Source organism: Xyrauchen texanus, chromosome 10 (genome assembly GCF_025860055.1).
Source record: "Xyrauchen texanus isolate HMW12.3.18 chromosome 10, RBS_HiC_50CHRs, whole genome shotgun sequence".
NCBI classification, from domain to species: Eukaryota; Metazoa; Chordata; class Actinopteri; order Cypriniformes; family Catostomidae; genus Xyrauchen; species Xyrauchen texanus.
In genome coordinates, this window is record NC_068285.1 from 19,150,132 (window position 1) to 19,175,372 (window position 25,241).

General features: G+C 36.4%; 5 protein-coding genes across 7 annotated transcripts in view; 1 reads left to right on the forward strand and 4 right to left on the reverse strand.

Annotated features, from left to right (window-relative positions):
- The window catches only part of LOC127650078 (homeobox protein Hox-A3a-like), a 48,038-nt gene extending 42,317 nt beyond the window's left edge, over nt 1-5,721 (reverse strand). The window contains exon 1 of the transcript XR_007971389.1: nt 5,655-5,721. The gene's annotated coding sequence lies outside the window, so the exon portion shown is untranslated. The remainder of the gene's footprint in view (nt 1-5,654) is intronic.
- The window catches only part of LOC127650079 (homeobox protein XHOX-3-like), a 55,009-nt gene that overhangs the window by 17,772 nt on the left and 11,996 nt on the right, over nt 1-25,241 (forward strand). The window contains exon 1 of one of the 2 annotated variants that reach the window (XM_052135281.1): nt 22,280-22,394. The exons of the other annotated variant lie outside the window; for it this stretch is intronic. The gene's annotated coding sequence lies outside the window, so the exon portion shown is untranslated. Of the gene's footprint in view, nt 1-22,279; nt 22,395-25,241 lie in introns of those variants that run through there. 2 annotated transcript variants of the gene reach the window in all.
- On the reverse strand, nt 38-2,618 carry LOC127650085 (homeobox protein Hox-A9a-like). Its single transcript, XM_052135288.1, has 2 exons — nt 1,290-2,618; nt 38-1,014 (listed from the first exon to the last, which is right to left on the reverse strand). Exons 1-2 carry the CDS (start codon nt 1,831-1,833, stop codon nt 776-778), a joined length of 783 nt encoding a protein of 260 aa, XP_051991248.1. The 5' UTR covers nt 1,834-2,618; the 3' UTR covers nt 38-775.
- On the reverse strand, nt 10,446-13,572 carry LOC127650083 (homeobox protein Hox-A11a). Of its 2 annotated transcripts, none has more exons than XM_052135286.1 (2): nt 12,265-13,572; nt 10,446-11,641 (listed from the first exon to the last, which is right to left on the reverse strand). In XM_052135286.1, the coding sequence occupies exons 1-2, from the start codon at nt 12,875-12,877 to the stop codon at nt 11,412-11,414; spliced, it is 843 nt and encodes a 280-aa protein (XP_051991246.1). In that variant the 5' UTR covers nt 12,878-13,572; the 3' UTR covers nt 10,446-11,411. The 2 variants fall into 2 exon arrangements, with proteins under 2 accessions (XP_051991246.1, XP_051991245.1); XM_052135285.1 differs by having other exon boundaries at nt 12,256-13,572.
- On the reverse strand, nt 20,380-22,217 carry LOC127650082 (homeobox protein Hox-A13a-like). The gene is made up of 2 exons (XM_052135283.1): nt 21,440-22,217; nt 20,380-21,219 (listed from the first exon to the last, which is right to left on the reverse strand). The coding sequence occupies exons 1-2, from the start codon at nt 22,122-22,124 to the stop codon at nt 20,972-20,974; spliced, it is 933 nt and encodes a 310-aa protein (XP_051991243.1). The 5' UTR covers nt 22,125-22,217; the 3' UTR covers nt 20,380-20,971.

Consider the following 25,241-nt stretch of genomic DNA (forward strand, 5'->3'; position numbering starts at 1 on the left):
AATTTCGTGGAGACTGTTGAAAATGTATGATTGCCTTTATTATTCAATAAATTAATCAACAAATGACATCTGAGAAATGTTAAACAAAACACAATCATGGCGGTCAACGGACTTTGAGGTATTTGTACAGTGCTTATATATCTACAGCTCAATGTTTTCACTTAGTCCCTGAAGTGCACAAACTTCACCCAACCGTCTAACACTGTAACAGCTGATATGGTGAAAACATTTTGGTCGCTTGAAATTTGTATATATAGGTAGTGAATGGACTAGATTATGGTTACACCATTATTTAAAATTAAAGAATAATACTTCTGAGGGCACGTGACCTCATGCGGTCCTCAGTGTATGAACTTTACATAAACGTGGGCTCAATCATCCCACTCGAAATTTAGGAAAATGCTATAGAACACATGAAAACTTAAGCTATTAAAGCAGTGGAATATCACATTTCATTCATGTTTTAGAATGTTCATACAGACATAATAAAAGTGAAATACTGAGCTGTAAAGAAACTACGTCATATTTAAGGTTCCGTATATTAAAAAAAAAGAAAAAGAAAAAGATCTGTGCAATATTTATTATAACAGAACTATGACAAACAAGTAGTTTTCAATGTATAAAACGCATGGTTGCCAGCATGATTCAAGACAGACGACAATTATATTTTGTTAGAAAAGAATAACACAAGCCTTAATGTAAAATTTCACGACATAATCATTTCAGCAATGGGAATGCTCATCCTTCATTCTCACCTAAACGAAGTGCTTTACTCTCAATTGTCTTTCGTTCCATCTTGGTTCATTTTTTTCATCTTCATCCTGCGATTTTGGAACCAAATTTTGACCTGTCTCTCCGTGAGGTTCAGGAGACGGGCAACCTCGTACCTGCGGTCGCGCGTGAGGTAAGTGCTAAATAAAAATTCTTTCTCCAGCTCGAGGATCTGGTGCTTAGTATAAGGGGAGCGTTTTTTACGCGTAGAACTTGCGTGAAGCCAGTTGGACACAGGGTTGTCTGGGAAAATGTAGAGGAAAGGGGAGGAGGGTTCGAAATCATAAACGGGCAGTAAAAGATTTGAACACAAGAATCGATATCTACAATCGAGACCATGGCATAAACACAAATACACACAGTCTATTTAACACTAGTCTTCAATCACGTAATCATAAATAATAAATAATTAAATAAATCAAAGGGTTTATGGCATGCACGGTTTCACAGCAGACAAGCTACAAATAGAATCATGTCAAAACACAAGAAGATATCAGTAGTGAAGTTTAAATTTTTACCCGTATATCCCACCATCTGAAGAGCCTTTCGTGGATCAGCCCCCGATTTATCCTCGATCTCGCCACCCGTGTCTGTAGTCCGGCCAGATGTCTCTGTGTCGGTAGAACATCCTCCGTTACTGACGTCTCGAGGAGGGAGTACAGCATGCGAAATGGCCTGTGCGCTTTCATCATTTGGTCTATGCGTATCGGGGTTTGCATTATAGTGAAGATGAACCTCCTGTAGCTCAGTCAGGGGCAGTCCACAAGGCGAGTCCAGCAGCCAAGACTGCACGTAATCCCCAGCTACGGGAGGCTGTGTATGCGACTGATACACCGATGATACACCACTGGAGAAATGCGTTGGGATGTGACCCCAACCTGAGCCATCATATACGGGTTGCTTTACGGGGAATGTGCTTCGACCGAGCTCTGTGTGGTCTGCGGCCAGAACAGAGGGCCTGGTGTGCTGGATGAGTCCTGAACCTGAGAAACGAGACTCCTCATTCACTGGTGCAATAAGAGAGTGAACGTAGTATCCTGTCATACTGCCGGATGTCGACATGGCGGGGTCGCACTCTCATGCATACACACACACACATAAAAACACTAACACACACATACAGTAACACGCTCACAAAATAACAATCTGTGAAAATGGAGAGGTAACTTCCCCCACACAAAGCCCCAGTCAGCTAATATGTTGAGAGCAAACCACCATTTGATTGGATGAGGTACACACGTGACCATTTGAACGGAATTATAAAAAAATCAATGGAATTGCTGTCAAAAGATTGCATTTGTTCTTATTATACTACTCTCCTTCTACTGTAAAAAAAACATGCGTTATGTATCCACCGAATTTAAACACTTTCAGCAAATAGAATTGATATCTGAACTAGACGCGTTTCAAAGCACAAACCAAGGAGTTTGTAGCCTGTTGTTTGTAAAAAATATGTTTGTTTTTTTTCTCCCATGAAGTATTAGTTCGAACCTAGAAAATACACACAACCTTTCTGCAAACTAAACCAAACTACATCTGAAAAACTAATTTAGAGGGATTTGTTACACTGCTGTACGAATTGCCAGTTTCTTGTTTATCGCACACAGTAGATGTAGATGCTTGTTAACTATTGTGTTCGATTTCAGCTATAATGTTGTTACCATGATATTACAATTAGTACAGGGGTTTTGTGTGCACATAACATCTGTCAAAAGGGAAAGCTATGGTCAGCTGTCTTCATTCATTCATGTTTATTACTTTAACTTGATGGTAAACAGTCGTTGATATTTTCCTGTAAAATTATTATTTGTTACTTAACAAATAATATTTAATGTCCTTAATGGACTTATTTGTCCCGTTCACACAGGGCAATATTCCTGCATTTTCGCTACAAATTAGACAAGTAAGGCTAATGTGATCTGTGGTTCAACTTCTCTGTTCTGTTTGCATTTATTTATGATCATCATCATCATCATTATTATTATTTAAATTCAGGCGAATCAGAGTGAGAAAACTTGCAATCGTCGAACTAGTTAGTCTGCTTTATTTAGTAATCTGCTTGGTTAAAAGGACAACAACATTAAATGTCCAGAACATTCAAAGTGGCACCAATTTTAGAAACTTATGAGCTTCCGCTTATTTTATTAATAATACTATTTATTTAATATCAGGTCATTTTTTTTTTTAAATTAATATTATATTTAATCATTGCTCATAAAAGGACTAGGCTACATTTACGTATCGTGTGTATAAATAATGGTGAATGAGAATGCTCATTACAATCATAACATTCTCAAGTTAATATTTGTTTTAATCAACTAGGCGTATTATCAACAGACTTAGGCCTAGTTCAAATAGGAACAAGTCAACAATGAATGCCTCTAAATGCAGATGTAGGCTAGGCTTTACTGAAAACATGATGACAAAAACAGTTCTATGTTCACGCTGTTGAGCGGTCCACCAGTGATTATCAGAAGGACTTTACTCTTTTACGGCAGGAAAAGCCACTACGTCTCAAAGAAAGGGAAAATACGAGGGACGGAAAAACCAAGGCCCTTTGAGGCCGTAAATGACACAGGAGTGTTTTTTAACGCAACTTAGTTTTTACCACAGGCGCTATTCATACATTTTAGGCACAGATTAATTCCCTTTGCTGCGCCGAAGTGACATCATGAGTCTTGCCTTTTGTGTTCAGTCGCTTCTTAAGGCAATAAACGGAAGCAGATTAGGCGATCTTCCGAGTTTACAGCGCCACTCTGGTCGCTGACACCCAAGGCTCGTCTCTGCGTCGTGGACATAACCGAGGCCTAGACTACCGAGAATAGTCAAGTACGCTCTACATTAAGTTTGCGCAGAAATCCTGTCTGCAATCAGCCCCGTTCACCAACAAAATAATTAACAAATTACACAAATCCGACAAAGACAAATGGCACAAATTCACAAGAGTTGTTTTTGTAGAAATACAAAATTAAGGAAATAAGGCTGTGAAATAGGCTATAGGCTATTCGGTTAAATGAACGAAAAAATATCGTAAAATAAGGAAGAATTAAACTGGGGCAATTAAGACAGTTTCTGTTGCAGAGTTAAAATATATAATCCCAACAACATGAAACTACCTAAACCACTCGACAGTCTGGTTCATATCTTCAAACAAATCAACTAAGCCTATCTAAACAAACCACATGCTTTATCTTACAGTTATTCTACCGCATTTTCTATAAAACAGTGTATTTCGTAAGGTTATTAAAATTCAACTATATCATTTCGACAGTAAAAATAGAAGGAACAGTGTCTTATCTGCACTGCGTTCAGTTCAAAGCTTCATTAATATATCGGCGAAACAAAAACTGACAATTCCATCGAAAGAAATCTGAACGTGTTTATTCTTGCTTCTATCAAGTCTGGACTAAGAATAGTCACTCAGAAAAGCGAAGAGCCTCATAAAGTAGCTAGCAATAAAGCGCCACAAAAGAGGACTAAACTCACTAAATGCATGCCTTTACATGTTGTGGCCCTTCGTAGAACTATATACTCAAACTATTTCCGCCAGAGATAACGTGAAAAAAATATTAATCCCAAAGCCAAATTGTTGACACATAGCGGCATACTTCTTCAATAAATATTTAAAGCAAGATAGCATCGGGAAAAACTACGTCGTCAACACAAATACTAAATCTACTTTTTAAAAACGGTTCAATGTATGTGTATGAATGTTTGTACATGCCTAAACACTAACAAGTTGTTGTTGTTGTTGTTGTTGTTGTTGTTTTGTTTCGTCCCGCAGACCTTTTCAATATTTACATTTACGTTTATCCATTTGGCAGACGTGATTACTATTATCAATCTTGATAATGTAGTCACCTGGATTCACAGTAGGCCTAGCCTAGACAAGACATTCAAAGAATGATTTATATAAAGATTATTGATAATTATTAAGTACATGATTCTTGAATTGATAATTAAAATAACACAAATAAAGGCTATAAATTCTATAATGATATAACAATTTAATTGCACAATGCCATAGGTGCTATTAGCACATTTTGTTTATCAAATCAGAAGAGCCTCTCGAAAACCTGTGTTATGAAACAATTTGTATTTGTTATTTGTTTTATTATGATTATTATTATTATGATTATTATTATTATTACCATATTTTCACTTGACTGTCGGTCGGGTGCGCACTGCTGATGATTTCCAGGCGGCGCTCCTGAGTCAAGTGCATATCTAAGAGGAACACCTTCTCGAGCTCTAAGTCTCGCGAGAGTCTCATTCGCTGTTACCAGGTTTGGTTTTGTTTGGTTTAGTGGTGGGGTTTAGGTTAGCATATAGGGCTAAGCAATCCATGTATTGTGTACTTATGAGATATAGCACATGCATTGGGAAAGAACTTCTGACAACAGTCTGACAGGACGTTTGTACAATGTCATAGCACTGGGTGTCTTATAGAAGATATGTTTTTCTCTTTTTAAGGAAACAGGAAGTATCCTTATTTGGTATCACCATTACTGTAACATTGAATAGCAAAAGGAATAGTGCAGACAGAATTTTACCAAAAGTCAATGATGTAAATCATTATTTTTGGTATAGATTTTAATCTATTTTTAATAATGCCTGCATGTAAATTGGTTGCCAGACATATTTAATAGCTTATTTAAAGGCTAATTCTACCTAAATAAGTGTGTTTTTAAGGCATAACATTTCGATGTTAAATATATTTTCTGATGTTGGTCTGGATCCCACATATTTTTCCCTTTCAGAGTTATATAAATAATCTACACCACATTAATTCTAAATAATGAGCTAAATAAAACAATACCAAATAAACACACACATACACAACATGGTATCAACAGACCTATAACTCAAAAGGATTGCCTCACCGTGGCCACACTTGGCCAAACTGGTCTTGTCGAGCTCTGTATAGGATGACACTCTGTTCGACCTGTGCTTCTTCCTCATCGGACATCATCACCAATGATAACTGGAGGCTCTACCACTCTCCATCTCTTGAAAATACTGTATTTTAGGCAATGTATACACGAGCATTCATTTCAGTACTGAGTGCGGGTTTGACGTCCGTTGACCTAAGTTAGGCCAGGGCTGCATACTACCCATATTACTTCAGCCATAACTGTCTATGGCAGAAATAGTCAGAGTAGTATTGTGCAGTTCGGAACTCGTATCCTCATGTCCTGCGGGGAGAGACGAAATGTCACCATGCGACAAGACTACATTGCTCCCAACCCCACCTCCAAGGTTATCACTGGTAAAATTTCGTATGCACATATTAACACAGACCTTTCTCCGCTTGTGGAAAAAAGAGCATCAAGAGGAATTTGGTTGTGAGCGATGTTGGTCGTCAGAGTCAAACGCTAGACTCAAGTCGCTTGTAGCTTCCAGATTCAATCCGCTCATTAATTAGAGATTCCTCGTGTCAGCTATCACTAGCCACCAGGAACTGTTTGGCTAAAGTAGGCTACAAGAAAAGCTCAGTATCTGTCATTTCCTTCGTTTGACAAGCTGAGTGAGACGAGGTGCCCTCATTCAATAGCCACACCCCCTCCAGAACCACGTCACAAACGTATCAACAATAGAGGCAGAGATGTGCAGTAGTGGGACAAATGGAGATTTGACTGTTCACCATTCCACACTAAACCACGCGCGCTCGCTCACAATACGCTGAGAGACATGTGTGCGTGTTTGAATATGCGGTTATCAACTGATTCGATTTTGTGGACAAAATAGAAAAAAATGACTGCCTTAAAATTTGCATTTTTAGAGCGACCAAATAGGCTACACACTATATGAGATAACGGCATAAAGTAAATAATAAAACAGACAGCTGAAAATTAGAAGGTACGGAACAGCAACAGAACCAACATCTTACATGTTAAATACAAAACATGGGCTAATTTAAGTATCCAGTTTCTAAAATTGTCATTAGGAGACACATTTCCTAGTAACCTGCAAATCGTTACGTCAAGCTAAAATAAAATAAAAACTGGGTATATGGGTATATATATACATACATACACACACACACACACACACACACAGGGTTGGGGAGTAACGGAATACATGTAACGGGATCACATATTTAAAAGTATTTTTAAAATGTGTAATTTTAAGTATTACATTTATAACAATATAACAATTTAGATATATGGTAATTAGAATACAGTTACATTCCAAAAGTATTTTGATTACTGAAGAGATTACTTTGCAATTTATTGTCATTTTTTTCATTTAATATTTAGTCCTTTCAGATGGAAAATATTTATACATATAAATGATGTGATCCAAAGTGCCTTTGAACAGCGGTGAAACAATTTCTTATGATGTGTTTCATTCATACCAGCAGACAGAGAAGTAATTTTGAACCTTGTGTAAACTGTCAGCTTTATGCTAAGCTAAAATTTTATTTCTAGCCATTTTACATGCACTTTTCCAGGCACGATCATATTTTTTTATCAAGAAAATTCACGTTGGATCATAATTTTTTTATTTCTATTAAGATCATCTATCAAGATATTAGGGCAAAAATCATATTCTTGATAATAATTTTTTTGTTGTTTTCCTTTAAAAATATCTAAAAATCCAAAAAACAAGAGAGTTGTTTTAGAAACAACACTGCATAAGATATTTAGATTTTACAGAGAATATATTTTTAACATGTGTATTATGTCTTACTGTACTGGCAGAGTTTTATAGTCAAAACTAACAAAACCAGTGCTGAAGAAGTAATCCAAAGTATTTACGTTACTGATCTTGAGTAATCTAATATAATACGTTACAAATTACATTTTACATCATGTGCATCATGCATCATGTAACCCTCCCAACCCTATATGTATGTATATATATATATATATATATATATATATATATATATATATATATATGTATATATACATATGTACATATATATATATGTATATATATATACATATATATATATATATATATATATATATATATATATATATAGACAGACATTCTCAAAATTATGAATTGAACAAAAGTGACATGAAGTAAATATTTTTTCCTTTCTTTGAAATAATTTCTGTAGATTGTTTGCTTGACATTATTAAATTGCTTACTCTTTCTTGTTTAAAAAAATAAATGATAAAAAACGTGAACACACATTCACGATAAAACTTCAATTGTCTTTACACTGCGAAAATTCTGTTAAACCGAGGTTGCCTTGGTTAAATTCAAGTTTAAATATATAGATGAAAAGGATGTTTTGATAGTATCGCATATGTTACCCAAATATTCCAGACATGATCTTTCTCTATATTTGGAGATGTTAATTAATTAATTTATCGTATTAACAAAGGTGATCAAAATGGTACAGTTAATGAGTGTACTTCATAAAACTTATGTAAATGAAGGAATTTTGAACATTAATTAACGCAATTAAAAATTATCATATTAATTTATAATAAGATTTATAATAATAATAATGATTCTGCTGTTGATATTGATTTATTGAATTGTTCTGATGGTTTTATGTATATCTGATAATCCTATTCATTCGTACCACACTGCATTTCCTTTTATCTTCATGTTCATGTTTCCCTTAGAGATAAATTGTTCCTTTGCTGAATAACGTTGTTGTTGTTGTTATCATATGTTATCCACAAGCTCAAGACAACAAACACATGAATATTTATTTAACGTTGTAAGTATAATGTTCAGATATCTCATGTGTAGCTAGGAAGGAGGAAGGCCAAATTGTGGGATAAATACTAAATCTAACAATTAAACTACTCCTACTTTGGGGACTACACAAACGTGGACACGCAAATGATATCGCTTTTCGGATAAACATATAATAATAAACATTCTTCTTCAGTCAATCCTGTTTGCTGAATTATTGTTTTTCCCTTTATGTGTATTTTATTTAGGAGATATGTGAGTTGATATGTCACAAACCCAAACCTTTCTTTTCTACATCCCTACGGTCGGGTTCGCTGTAGAGGAATTTAAGAAAAATAATCTGACATTTTATTGCTATAAACGGAAGCATTTATTTTGCACTAGAGACATATAGTCCACGCAAACTGTAACACTACCCGTCAGGCTGCTATTGTAACACTACCCATGCTGTTATTGAATCCCTCTTGCGGAAAGGCACGATCATGGTTGGTTCACAATTACATTTCAAATTACATAATTTATTTTCTCTATGCTAGATAAAGACAGCTTTGGAGACACGTCTAGTCTGCGTTAACTGATCAATGTTCAATCATCGCTGGAGTCTCGAATGAACGATGTGCGACATTTTGAGGCCACAATAAATCCATGAATATAGCTACCGATAAATTAGCTTTGAAAAATTAATCCAATAATTTTTGCTCAAATATATAACCGAAAAGGCATAGTCTGTGGTATGCTTAATGGATTTCTTAATCGACAGACCATAGTTCATTTGAATCAGTGGTAAAAGTGGAATTTTAATACACCCATATTTTACACGCTATTGAATGTAATAAGAAAATTAGACGCTTAATGTGTATTCTGGTTCCAGAAGATTAACGGTATGTTTTAGTGGCTGAATTAATCTATGCCTGCCATTTCAGAACACCTGCAGGGGATTTGACTCTGAATCGACCTTTACAACACTTTGCACTGTTTTTGAAGTCTTGTTGAATTAATTTGTTCCAAGCACCATACTGAATAAAGTATCACTACTTCAGTTAAGCCCTTCCACATACCAAAGACAATATAAACATTAGTTAAATATGTGATATAAACAAACACGGTTGACGCATAGCTTTTGAAATGGATGGTTAAGTATGATGTTACCTTAAAACAGATTCAAAACCTTGAGTTTGTTGGTTTGTGATGTGAACAACCTCCTGTTCAGTATGATCCACGGCCATGACATTGATCTCAGGAGTGCCTCCCAATGGACACCATTTGAACCTACACGTGCGACATTTAACACTGCTTGCAAGTAAAGACCGAAAAAAAGAAAAACAAAAAATGCAGGGGGAACAAGACAACGAGCAAGAGTTTTTTTTCGGTGGTAGCCTACTTTTGGTGGTAAACTAATACAAACAGGACAGAAAGCACTCGAGTATTTTGGAAGCCGTTCATCAAGATCCTTTTGCCTCCGTCCCCTTGGAACCGTGTCCAATAACCTTGGTTCTGAGACAGTTTATGGCACCACACTGCAATCACCCAAATGCCCCAGACACAGACAGCTTTTATGGTCGCGTTGCTGAAGCAACCAGGAGGATGTCCCCGTAATTAGACGGATATTCCTAAGCGTTTCAAAAGGATGCGCCAGCCAGGCCCAGCAGCACCGTAGCAAGCAACCATAAAGCTTAGTTTTCTCCCCCTCTCTTCCACTTTTTCTCTCCCTCTGACTTAGTTTATTGCTCTTAGACTGTCTTAGGCTATATGAACGCTACGGGTACGGTCATAAACACTCAGATGATAACTGCAAAAATGGTGACCACTGTGATGGTAAAACTGTCAGGTAACAACTGCCCAGTGGGCTGACAGTGTTGTTCTTTCGAGAGCTCTTGAAAAAAAAGAGAAACACTCTTTGTGTTTTTCATTAATATACAGAATGCGTATAACCACATGGATATGCATTATATGTAGATCTTAATGAAGTGTAAATAATATAAGACAAATACACGTCCAGTGAACGCTTTTTGAATATTTAATTTAAGAAATGTGTTATACATGACCTCCTGGATTATAAGCAGCCAAGCTTTGTTTAATCCCAGCACAATATTCGTCACGTTTCTTTGCAGAGTACAACATTTACCAACAAATAGGTTCAGCATTAAACATGTTTCCCTTTTGTGTGAAAATGCTTCAATGTCTTATAATGAGCTGAATGAGGCCACTTCTTGGACTCTGCAGGACCAGAAACGCTCTTTATGGCTTTCAGTTGAGATTCAGCGAGTTTTCTCACTTAATTTTCTACGTTTTCAACCTTTGTTGAGTTAGTGTCTCTTGTTTTCCTGTTCACAGTTTGCAACGAGTGAAAACTTTGGATGACCAAAATATGATCAGTTTACACTTGCTTGTAATAAGTCACTTTCATTTTCTGAGAGACAACCGAGTGTTAGAACACAATCAGAAGGTGCAACATTATCACTATTACAAGGGAGAGCAGTTCATTTGGTTGCAAATCAATAAATATTTAGGAAGCCTGGAGCAGTAATGCTAACATTCTCACAGTTTTTCTATTTGGTCACACAAATGTTATTAGGCTCAACTGTACAACACACCATACATTCCTCTACGCACTATTGGTGAGTTGCTAAAAAAAGCCAAGTCTTGCTTAGACCCAAATATTTCAGACAGTTGCACGCAGTCGTTGCGCATATAATTCACCACAAGTGCAAGCAGATAAGTAAGCTACTTTCAACAAAATGTATGTTCGCAAACAAATGGTGTAGAAATTCACGTATATATATATACTGTATATATGTATGGCCACAAAACAACCCATTAAATGAGGCAAACTTAAATGTCTCTCAGTAATTGCATTCATCAAGTTAATGTGAATGGTGCCTTGTCACGAACTTGAAATTAACCGCTGAGAATCTGTAACATCTCATTGTTGATATCATTATTGCAGCTTTTGTATAAGTTATTTCCTCGTCGTCCTAGAGCAGAGGGTTCGTATAGTATTGTAATCGGTCCCGATTAAGTTTCTTTTCCTTCATGCGCCGGTTCTGGAACCAAATTTTCACTTGGCGATCGGTGAGGTTAAGCATCCGTGAGAGCTGAAGTCGTTTCTCTTTGTTGATGTAGACGCTAAAGAAGAACTCCCTCTCGAGCTCTCGAATTTGAAATTTTGTATACGGGCATCTCTTCTTGCGAACCCTGGGTCCACCTAAGAGACAATGTGAACAAACACGCGTCATAACAATTTACAAGATACATTAATAAGTATAACAAATACATTATTGTATATGAATATATCAGTTGGTCTAACATTTTGATTAACGTCAATAGGTACAGATGCAAAAAAACATTTTATATTCAATGGATTGCAAAATCAAGTTAATTAAAGAATTAAAATTCTAATTTTAGTAGTAGGCTATCGTATTTTAAACACTACGCCTATATGAAATAAGCATGGCAAACACAACATCAAAAAGCCCTACAAATACTCTTTCATCAACATTTTTCCCCCTTTATCTTAAACCCTTGAAACAACTGTACGAATTAACTGAGGCAGCTGCGAGAAGACTGTTACTGTAATCTCTGCAAGCAATACTGTGAAATCACTGCAGCTACTTAAACACATTTTAAAATTCAAGTCAAAAAGAAAGTATAGCTTTGAGTTTTTCATGGCCAATTTCAATTCAAAGCACGTTGTTCTCATAGTTTATAAGTAGCCAAGGTTTTGTTGGGGAAATCTCAAGCCCTCCATAAACCTTATACGCTTATAAAAAAGCATATAAAAATTTTAACAGGAGCACACAAGATTGCACTCATACGCACTGCTCGCACCGCTAGTGTTTTCCTCATTGTTGCCGGAAGACGATTCGGGAGTACTGGTCTCCTGTCGCTCCTTTCCTTGAGACTCCTGCTCGGGTGCGGGCGCTGGCGTTGGGTGCTTGCTGGAGTGCTGTTTATCTCTCGCTGCATAGCCGCTGTTCGCTGTACTGTCCGAGACCCCATACGCATTGTCGAAAAACTGGTCAAAAGCTTGAGGCAGCACCCCATTTCTTCCTACACCACCGTAGAAGCAGGATGCAGAGGTCGAGGTCGATGCAGAGTGATAATAGGCAGATGAGCTGTTCTTGGGGAACATTTCACCAACACTCGTCGGCACTGGTAAACACTCCCTGTGCACTATATCCTCCGACGGATAACACTGAGCCAGTGGACCTCGGTGAGGCCATTTACCTGACGCCTCAATAGCATAGTCCCGGAATGTAACCTCCCTTACATGCTGTACCTGAGGCAGGTTTGAGGAGTACGAATAGGGGACGGGACGAGAAGATGGATTCTGGGATAGGAAAGATGGCAACGTGGAGAAATCAGCCCCCGGAACGTAATACGTGCAGCTAGGCAGATACATGTTTGAGCCAACGGAAACCCTCTCGTCAAAATCCATCATTAAAACCGTGCAGCTTCTAGCTTGGGCTTGTAAGATCTATACGCAACGCCCACAACATAGCTCTCATGAGCGCGTGTCTCCTACCCGGGCTATCCGAAAGGAAGAAATTTTGAGACGTAAGATGACGTGGAAATCCATCTTTATCCATTACAGCGGATGCCAATGTCACGTGATCTAGAAATGAAAATGACAGATGCTTTAATTTTTTTTCTGTTTGTATTTTGAAGCGAAAGCTATCAATGACTAATAATGTGTAGGCTAATGTTAACTGGGAAAGCAAACCGCAAAAGCTACATTCTAACTGAGGTTAGAATCTTTGAACTTGGAACTTTTGAATTTCCAATAAAAGTGTACACATCATATGTCAATACAAGTTTGTGAAGATTACAAAAAACAAACAAACAAAAAACAATCACGGTTGCCCATCAAAGAAGTCCATGCCAGCCGTAGTTTACCATTACCTTGTCAGTAGTTGCATGCAGGATTAATCTCAACGCACTAGACTGTGACGTTTAATCGAAAAAGTAATAGTCTACTTTAAACTGACAAATTTAAGCTACGATATGATGTATTTCTGTTTTCCCAAATGAAAGTATATCGACACAAACATATTTAGGCCTATTTATTTATTGTGATCATTTTTTTTTTTCTTTTTCTTTTTTTTTTGAAACATTAGGCCTACCTGAATGCGACAACGTGAGAAAATGACAACGCTTTTGACTTCCATGCTGGTACCAGGAAATTGTAAATTGTTGCTGTAATATGTATACACTTTTATAAACTGCTTAACTAACTTCTATGTGTTTTCACTGATGCCTTTCGGTATTTCTGTTATCAACATTTTATCAGTATCGATGTATCATTAAGTTTACGCAAGAAAATCATATGATTAGTTATGACAAGGTGTTCCTATACGAACTATTCTGATTATCACCATGACCACATTGTGCGTTACAATTACGTGGTATTAAACAATAAGATACAAACAAATAACACATCAAGTAACATCAGGGTAACTTCAGAATTCAATACTAATGGGGTCGTAATTTAATTGAGAAAATCCATTACCTTTTTACCATCAGTGTGTCGCTTAGTATTTAGAAGCTCTGACTAAGAGTAGGCCTCATATAAAATACTTATAAATTGTGTAATTGAAAAGGCCAGAACATAAAGTAGTTTTACCGTGGACTTAAACACGGATTTGGCCGGCAAAGGCCTCACATTTCCACATTGCTTTCCCTTAATCCCCTTGTACCACCATGCCTCCAAAGAACGCACACGGAGGTGAGTAACATGAGCCTCATATAGTACAATTTCCACACTGTTTGCAAGACGTGACTGTCGTTCGTAATTTAAAAGTTCTGAGATTGTATGTTCCTTTTCAATTGTACATTAATACATTTATTACGATACATAGCAAAGTGACACTCAAAACCAGAAGCTGCACCTCTTCGTCAACTCCTAACAAATTCCGTCGTGGTTTGGAAAGCTTTCAGCAGTAATTTGGGGCTCGGGTGCAACGGAAAAAGTAGTTAGATTTGACTGCAAGTTCTGGGATCTAAATGGTACGACTTAAACTCCATTTACCACAACAGAACGAAGCTGCTGAGGCAAGAAGAAGCGACACAACACATGCATATTTCAGCCAAAATCAACAATTTTTCTGTACCTGTAAAGAGGAAATTGTAGCAACGTTATAATGGCCAACTCAAGACTTAGTGCAGCACTAGAGCTTCAGATAAATGTAAGATTAGTTTAGAAGCATATGGTGATAACGAGAAGAATTACAACAAGCAGACCATGATGTAGCAAGAGAAAAAACATATTAATATTAGGCTGTATTGCCATCCTATATCGGACCAGCTTTAAAAAATATTTAAAAGTACGGTAACATATAGGCTATAGCATTCTACTATTGTATGTCGCAATGATGTTTTCCATTTCTCTTGCTCTCTTCGTCTTCTCTTCCACGCTTCATCTACTAATAAAGTCTGGTGTTGCGGCCCGCACCCCTCCCCTCCCCCAGGGTAATCGCACAGACTTGGCTGTACGGTCGACTTCAAGTTCGGTGAGGGGGACGGGCTACCGCCCACCGCGAGAGTCTGAAAAAGAGAATGAAAAAACAAACGACACTCAAACCAGTGTTTGCCTCGGATATGGTTTCACAAACGTCAATTTCACATTAGGAAACTTTACAAAGAAACTAGAGAGAGAGCAGCATAAAGTGTCAAAGTTTGTAGGAAAAAAACCAGCAAGTACTGCACTAAATAAAGAAACCTCCAATCAACATCCCATAAACAGTCACACACCACATACATTTATTTTTTATACAATAATCGAATAAATAGCCTAATGGGGAGTGAAATAGTGTTTTATAGAAAGTCTTTTTTTTTTTTTTTTTTGCCAAACTGTTTAGAAAAACGACACTAAGGAAAGGCTGTTCTCCTAACAACACCTTTATGTCGGGCTAAAAATTGTATTCTAAAAAATCACACCTTCTACCAATAATTGCAAGAGAAAGTCTGCTACAAAAATGTAGTGCAGGCTCAGCAAACAATAAATGTTATTTATTTGGAGTCGTATGCATTATGAGGTGCGTTGTGATGTTTGGGAACCTAGCTTCTGTATTAATCTACAACTGCAGTTACAAATTAGATTACGACTAACGTGAGGATAATTTTGTTTTACTACGTTTTATAGTCCAAATGATGACAGCCATAATAATAATTTCTGTTTCAGTGCCACTGACAATTGTAATAATAATGATAAAATAAAGTTACTACAGTGATTAACAACGATTATAATAATATATGGAATAACAACATTGAAAACATGCACAATTTTCATTTGCGTATAAAATCCATAATTTGTTTTATCCTTTCTAATATAATAAAGAAATCATTGGCTCCTACAAACTCCTCAAGATTTGGAACTGTATGATTCAAATACCTACATTTTTTAAATGGACATGGCAAAGTATACTGACCAAACAATCACAGAACTTCCAATTCAGTTGTTGTGTTGCTATTGTAATCATTTCCTGGTTATTTAGTCTTGTGCTTGACTTGTAACTGAACAACCCTAATATTGCAAAAAGCCCGTTTTGGGCTAGGTTCGTGATTGGTTTAAAACCTAGTATTTTGCAGACATTTTTCTTCCTGTCTTTTCTTTTGTAAATAACCGAAAATTTACGGATTGATTTAAAATGGACTAAATGTATACCTTAACAACTAGCATGCAATATAAAGACTTTTACATTTGGTTGAATTAGTTTAACTGTTCAGTGATTAATAAAGTAAAACAAGCATGTCATGGGGACCTACATTTCAACAGAAAAGAGCAAAACATTTATGGACCAAAAGTAAAACGTCACATCACCGATTTAATTTGTTCTCGTCTTTGCCGTGATTAGAAAAGTGATTATGGGAAGTTTAGGCATTTTAAATCCGATACTGACATAACTGAAGAAATAAAAAATGAAAAATCCGTCATCAAATGTATTGTTTTTTTGATTACAAGTGTGTCGTGCATTGCATTGACTGTTATTTTGAAAAGTGTACGCCCATTTACATCCTTAGTTTATATATATTTAGTTTGGTTATCATTTTAGTTTGGATTTGTGAGTTTTAGTCGGCTATAAAGATCAGCGTCACAACATCTTTGGCCACAGAAATTTGTATTTCCCTCTTCGAATTTACTTTTAATTGCAACATAATTATAGCATTATTTATGTTTTGAAAATAGGGGAACAAGGCTTAATGAATTAAACTAGGCTAAATTAATACAATATAGCCTATTGCATTCATCTTTGACAAAAACTTTGCTACTGACTAAAAGAAAGCATCGTGTTTCTTGGTAAGATTGTAACCTGAAACGTTTTTAAAATGCAAAGGTTTTTTTTAAGCAAGCACTGGGCTAAACAACGAGGTGTACGCTAAACCAGTCTATGGCCTTGGCTTTCATTGTCTAGACTCTAGACTGTCACCCAGAGCTTTAAACCTTCCATTGGCGCACAGAAGGCAACCTGAAAAACCCGCGCCATTTTACAGTCATTCTTAACTACACTGTAAAATCTAGTTAGTTGACCTTACCTAAAAATTCCAAGCCAATCGGTTTGCATGCTTTTTCTAAGTGAACATACTTGTTTGGCTTAATTTTAACTTATTTTTTTTAAATAACGTAACTAGTTAAAAGTGAGCTAATTAATCTATGATTTAAGTATCATTGTTTTGAATTCATTATTACATTTGGGTCATACAGTAAAAGGGAAATTATGACTAGACTCTTAGTTAGCCATTCGGCACACTACTCTACTCAAAAATCTGCATTTTTGTAAAGTACAATTGAGTAAAGAAAAATAGCTTAATCTTAAAAGGCTCCAAATTCACCAGAGATAACACTAATCATCCTGATGTTGATTTAACAAAAATCTCAATTATCAACCAGCTACAACAAAACAACAATAATAGTCATAAGAATTAAATCTATATACATTTTATTAAAAAAAAACTATTATTTTACTGCATAAATTCCCTTGTTTTTACTAAACAAACATAATTTATTGAAGCACACGGGTTTGTGGGTATTCCACACTTGTGCTTGGTCATTTTGAGTTAGTAGTATTCTAAAACAAAGTTTAAAGAACTGCATTTGAGTTATGATTCCAAATTGTGACATTTCAAATACAGTTTAATTAGAACCACTTAATTTTTGTATTAGTGTCAATTTAAGGATTTAGAGAGTAATGGTAACCTAATTAAAACTAGTTTGAATAGTAAAAATGTAAGATTAAGTAAACAATTGTTTTTATATAATTTGAGATTACTATGTATTTACACTGTAATAACTCATGTAATAACTAGAGTCATTGACTCTAATCTCTCTCATGACATCTTTTAATTAAACGTTCAAAAATTCGAAGCAAACCCTGCGTTTCGTAAACAAAATATATACGCATATCGAAGGTCAAAACCATACAACTAGATTTAAGTTTGGACCAAAAGCAAAGTCCTAAATCTAAATCTACAGTTTTCTTTGGGACAGATTTATGACAGAGATCATTGTCATGAATCCTCAGAATCCGCGAATGTGCACTGATCGTTATCTACGGGACACAAACAAGTTTTAATGTCAGGGTGAATATTACTATCTATATAGAACAACTAGCCAAGTAAAGCCGTTGTAGATGCTGTTTACTTTTTGTTCTATAGATGGCGCAAGAAACCAGATTTACAAGCAAAGGGCTCGTGTTGGGCTCAAATTTGTTCTTTCTCTAGAATACGTGCGCGCACTTGAGAGTCACACAACAGAACCGTAAACACACTGACGGAGAAAAAATGTGAGTCATGTTTATGTGGTTTACAAGGACAATTTTCTAGGTTACAAAATGGTAATTACAAGGGTATTATGGTATAAATGTGGTTTATGAGGACATTTCTAGTGTCTCCATAATTTAAAAACATATTAAATTACATTTTTTGAAAATTTAAAAATGCAGAAAGTTTTCTGCAAGGGTTAGGGTTACGGGGTTGTGTTAGGGTTAGTGGATAGATTATATAGTTTGTACAGTACAAAAATCATTATGTCTGTGGAAAGTGTGTGTGTGTGTGTGTGTGTGTGTGTGTGTGTGTGTGTGTGTGTGTGTGTGTGTGTGTGTGTGTGTGTGTGTGTGTGTGTGTGTTACAACCAGTTATAATTTGAGATCATCGGTTGTTGTCAAACACATATATAATCATAAAACGGAAAAGCTGTTCCCACAATGCTGAACAGCGTTATATTGAAAATGTTACGGTCTTAACAAATCAGAACAGTGCTTTTTGACACAAACATATTTATTTGATGGCTCGTGTGCGTTTGGGTTCTGTCATTTGCCAAACTACAAAAATTGCAACATCTCTTTAAACATAAAAGCACGAATGCCATGACAGTCAGAGTCAAAAGAGCTGCAGGCAGCAGGTGTGTAAAGAAGCACAATTTCTACAAAGTTCTAGAAATTATAAAAGAAACGACTTTATAGAAAATGTAGAAAATAGAATAAAATGATCAAATTACAAAAAGCTTTCTGCCTCGTAAGACATAATAAATCAAGCCTGAGCCAGAAAACGTCATCGCGGTGCTAGTGAATAACGGCTTAAGCCTCATGTTGCCGTAGACTAGTTAAGTATTTTTTTATTTCATTTTTTTTTTACATTACAAAGCTTACAAGATACACGATGTTATTCAAGTTATCTTACGTCATAAGAAGTGTCTCAAATTGTGCAATGTGTACAAATGATCGTGTTTCTACAAGTCACAAAATTCCAATAGTGAACCCCTTAAATTAAAAATACTATTTAAAAATCTAAATGTAGTAGTCAGTGAAAATTGCATTTAATATAAAAACAAGAATAATAAAAGCAATGTCAACACAATGTATTAATGTTAAAGATTGACGTGACCAAGGTCAACTGCTTGCAATTGTTCATCAGAAGATGGCGCCATTGCTCTATCATTAGTTTCTGCTTAAGACGGGCAAAATGTTTTCGCGTCCTTTTAAGGGATCTAAATGTATTTATTCCTTGGTTCGTTGTTAAAGTCCACAGACAAACATTTATTTCATAGAGTATACACGAACACGTCTGTTTTACAGTACAGACACCATCCAACAGGTCAATTACTTTATCAATGTTACATATTCAAACACCAAGGTAAAAGGATGCTATTCATGATTATATTCTGTATTTTTGGCATTTTTAATGGTCACCTTTGTGACGTGGTTTGGTGTTGTACATTTATATATATATATATATATATATATATATATATATATATATATATATATATATATATATATATATATATATATATATACATACATTACCGGTTAAAAGTTTAGGGTTACTTACTCATTCTTTATTATTAATATTTTTCACATTTAAGGATAATAGTAAAGTCATCAAAACTATGGAAGAACAGAAATGGAACTATTAGAATTGTGTTGTGACTAAAAAAAATAACTGTTATATTTTAGCATCTTCAAAGTAGTCACCCTTTGCCTAGAATTTGCAGACATGTAGGCTACTCGTGACATTTTCTCAACCATCTTCTTGAGGTATCACCCTGGGATGATTTCTAAACAGTATTAAAGGAGTTTCCATAAATACTGTTTTGGCTTCTTTCTTAATTTTTCAGTCCAAATTATCCATTCCAAAAAGTATTTTATATATATATATATATATATATATATATATATATATATATATATATATATATATATATATATATATATATACACACACACACAATTTTAGTTTTGTAATGAAATAAATTAATATGTAGGCACAATTATATTTTTGCCTACAAAACTAATTTCAAACATTTAAGAATACGCCTTCAGATCAAAAGGTTTATAAGATCATGAGAAGTGACCCCAAATTTATTTTACATCATATTTAATTACATCATTATACATATTTTTTCTTATCAATGGTTTATTGGGATTTTTGAGCAACACTATAAGACAAAACATATATGCTACTCCAACACAGTAATTTTACATTGTAGCATAGTTTAGCACAAATATAACCACAGATTGTAAATTAACTTTACAAACTACTGGGTCTATACCTTATATTCTCCAGCATGAGGAGAAGAAAACTTGTGATTTAAAGCAGTGTGTGTGTGTGTGTGTGTGTGTGTGTGTGTGTGTGTGTGTGTGTGTGTGTGTGTGTGTGTGTGTGTGTGTGTGTGTGTGTGTGTGTGTGTGTGTTTTAAAATTGACACTGTGTGAGAAGATAGGATTGACCGCTGTAAAGAGTTACAGCTTCCTAATTTCGATATCGAGAATGTTCCTCTCCATAGACATTTTTTCATCTTTTGGCCCTCTTTGTCCTGAGCAGTGAGTATAGCCATACCGTTTCACCTGGTGCAACACAAAAATGACGCACCGCGTCACCATCAACCCTGTCCGATCCAAAGAGTCACTTCAAAATGGAAGTCCAAGAGAACCAAATTATCGTCAAAACGTCTATCATTTCAAAACTCTGAAACACATAACTTTCAGTGTGTGGTAGGCTAACGATCAGGCCTGATGATGTTTCCTTCAGTTTAGCAAAGCTAACTATTGTTTTTTAATTTGTTGACTACTTTTTTCTCTTTTACCCGTCGGTTCTGGAACCAGATGGTAACCTGCCGTTCAGACAGGTTGGTCTGAGCGGATATCCGCCTGCGTTTGTCCTTGGTGGTGAACTTGTTGGCGGCATACTCTCGTTCGAGCTCCTTCAGCTGCACCTTGGTGTATGGAACGCGTTTCTTCCTTCCGCGTCGGAAAGAGCTGCCTTCTGCCCCTCCGTGAGACACGGCTTCTGAGGAGGAAATTGTAACAAGAGTAAAAAATTATGAAATGTGTAAAAAAATGTGCGGAAGCCGAATAAACAGAACTTCAGGCAACAAATGTATGCATTGTTATAGACACAATAGGCAATGCAGTTACGTTTCTTACAATACAGTGGGTGGAATATTGTATAAGAAAACACTTTGTTATACATTTTCATTTATTTTGCCTATTTTGGCAAAGTGTCTTACCTGGTATTGATGACTTCCACATGTGTCCTGTTTGTGGTTGTTCTTTGGTGCAGTAGACCTGCCCGTTCCAACCATTGGCCGTGATAGCCCAAGGTTGGTAACTCTCCATTGGTAACAGGGACTCGTGCCGGGGCTCTGCAGGCCCGCTAATTGCCTGGACCATGGGGACATCCAAGTAGCTTGAAACTGGCTGGTACGGACTTGAGGAATAGCTCGAGTAAAACGCGAACTCCTTGGCGCGCGCGGTGGTATAACCTTCGCCTGTTGAAGCGGACGTGTCCATGTACGTTTCCCCGTAAGGTGAGGCAGAGGCGGGAGATTGGGTGCATGTCTTCACACCTCCATTGCCCCCGTGATGGTGGGACATTCGGCAAGGATAGTACCCACCACCACCGAAATACCCGTAGGAGAGTGAAGCGCTGGCTGAACCCTGAACGGCTGAGCAGGGGCTGCATTTTTTTCCAGGCTCACCGGCTCCCGCTGCAGCAACTTCGCTTGACGTATAGGCAGCGCTGGGCGCAAGAGAGGCAGGGTGAGCCATGAAATTCCTGCACGGACTCGGTGAGAAGTTATCTCCCGTGAACCCTTCCATGTTCTTGCTGGAGTCGTCCAAGCCTCCACCGTTATCGTAGAGAAACATGACCGGGTCAACCCAGCGCGGCCGGAGAAGCAGTGACGTTGTCATAGCCCGTCGGACATTGAGACGTGTGGCTCTTTTTTGAAAAGACCCGAGACTAAAAAACAGGAGACAGTGGATTCTGCGAGAGTCAATCGACTCTGACGCACCCTATGTAGAAACACATCTCCATTGGTTTAAAACTGGTCATGTGATATGTAAGAGGACTCTAATCGGCTCAAGTGCTAACTATTAAACGGAACACAAATGCTGTGCTGCATGGGAGATATCTGTCAAAGGATTTCATCAGCTTCAAGATGTCCCAAAAGTGAATAGCGAGTGAGTAAACTAGCGGAACATGGTGAATGCCCTCCATACTTGTGGTACCTCATGAGGTTTCGCCTCTAATTTCAGTTTGTTGAAAGCATTGTTTTCTAAAACAAATGTTCCAGTAATGTTGTTCAAAAATGAGTCATAGGCGACGTGTTAAATATGGAACCAATAGAGTAACCGCAAACTTGCTTTTGAATCACAAGAACCTGTTCTAGTCCATCTTTGCAAATATAAAACACAAAGTCGTGTGTAAGCTGTTGCCAGTACGCAGGCCTTGGATGACACAATTAACACGAAAAACCTCCAGGTTTTCCACGGCTTTAACAGAATACACCCAGAATAGCAAGATATTTAAAACAGGCATATTATTTATTGTATCCTGTGTTAACGTCTTAATAATACACATAACGAAATGGGCTAGTATGACATCATAATAAGAAAATAAACTCAATATTGCTCCCTAAATGTAGACTACGACCAGATAGGATCCTCAAACTATATAGGCTAGGCTATCTAAAAGAATATAATCTTATGATGCAACGTAAGCAAGACAAGTGGGCAATTTTACGGTCAACAACGATGTGTACAGGATATTTTCACGGTAGCTAGGATGCAAGTGACGGCAGTTAAAGAAAAAAGTCCAGTTTTTGAACGCGACTTGAACTCCTGCTGAGGCTTCCGTTTTGTTTACAAGATGCGGAGACAGAGAACAGCCCCTTTATTCTTCGGTCCATTTTACGTGCGGGACTGACGCGTCTACAGGCCAAGGTCAAGTTGAAGGTTGTCGTCTGGAGCCGACGCTGTGCCTGTTGGCCTTTTCAGACTTTGATGACCAGTCTGTTGACAAAACTTTACAAAGGAGAAGAGTCGAATGGTGAGAAATATCTGCTGAATGAAATGCGTCACAGAGGCCCTTTTCTTACACTTGCCCGCCACTTTCCGTAAGGACGACGGTACAATTTAACGTTTTTTAAGCATTTTTAACTAATTGGTCGTTGAGAACTGCATATTCAACTGCAGGGGGAAATCTGCATTAAAACATTGTATTTTATTCTGATTTCTCATGTGAATGCTGATAATTCTTCCACAGAAATTTCGAATAACATGTCTTTGAATTTTCAGTCCAGAACAAGGACCGGCGCAAAAATGTGCTTAGCACTTTTTTTGCTTAGTATTTTTAAATAGAAATAAACTCATGATTCCTAAAAAGGAAGTTATTCATTCGATTGCTTCGAAAGAAAAAAAACGGATGGAAAAACTTTAACGACCCCTTTGTAAAAAAAATTAAATCCTTTCTTATGTGTTGACAAAGTTACATTTCGTTTTCTTAGTAGCTCAGAAATGTTTGAAAGAGATGTCAAACATTTTCATTGTGCTTTTCAGCAAACGGCACAAAAGACGTAAAAGACTGATAGCTAATGTGCTGGGAAATCGGACTTTTCAATAGCCTATTTATTTTAGCATATCATTATTATTATTATTATTATTATTATTAATCAAGTCCATCCTATATCACAAACGAATAGTGTTTAATAAGCTTTTAAAAATGACTAATAGGGAAATTTCGTGTAGACACAACAGGTATCTGTATATTGTCGTATAGGCTATACTGTAAAATTTAAATTTAGCATATTCTGTACTCTGTGCGTTAAATTAAAAATAGTATAAAAAAATAACAATTAAAATGTAAATATTCCGCAGATTTATTTTTACTAATTCACACGTTAAACACTCGAAACAATGAGATAATATTGAGAAACAGAATAAAATGAGCAAGATCTTTCAACCTATTTTATTAGGTTAATGACAATAATCCCAACATTTCTCGTCAATTTTGTATGCTTTCGACCCCACAAGGAATCACTATTTTTTTAATTGCTTAGCTAAGTGAACTCAATCTATTACCATTTCTAAATGCAATGATAACGCAGCACTTTTAAAGTTCACAATATTACAAGTGAACGTATGTGTTGTCCAGTGCAGGCCTAGGACCCAACGTTTTAACGTTATTATGTTTGATAACACTAGCAAGAAGAATACTTCTCCATCAAGAATTACAACGAAATTACAGCAAGAGTGCATCTTGACGAGCCGAAGCACACAATAAAGAAGCCTACGTGAAGTTTGAAAGCAAATATGTTTAGGCTATATATAGTTTTGCTGACATTTAAGTTTAATAAGAATGTCCGATTCTTTCAACTTTACAGCATATGCAGTCCAGAGTGCACGGGCATACTCAAAGAGTGTTCATTCCGAAAATGAGATTCAACAGACTGTGCAGTGTGGTGTGATTTGTGGGCTAGACGGTGTATTGACTGTTTACCTGTGATCCACGGACACTAATAATACTCTTTATCAGTGTCCGGTCCCACGACTCCAATTTTTGGGATATTTCCTCTTTAGTCAAGCAGCATTTGCACCAAAAGTGAGTGCAGCCACGTCTAAATTTGTAGTGAAATTAAGTTATATTGTTCAACATATAGCCTGTTTTATCTTTTGAAAACATCTACCGAAAGAAATTATTTTAATCAATAATAAATGTTTTGTAATAAATGTTTCGAAATAACAGTTAACCACAAACAACCCCCATAGAAGTGTGTTTAGCGTAGAAGCTCTGAAATAAGCTCATATCTACTAATATTAGGTGATACAATTAAAGAGTTAAATCATTAACGTTAGTACGGCATTTCTTTTTCGACATTTCGTTTTCAAATGTAACGATGAAAATATTCCGAAATATGAGTAAAAAGAAAAGATTGAGATTTTGGGAATGATTTAGGGTACATTTTAAATAATGAGTCATGTAAACACATTCATTTCTCGATGGGAAAACAAAAAGATGCTACTTTTATC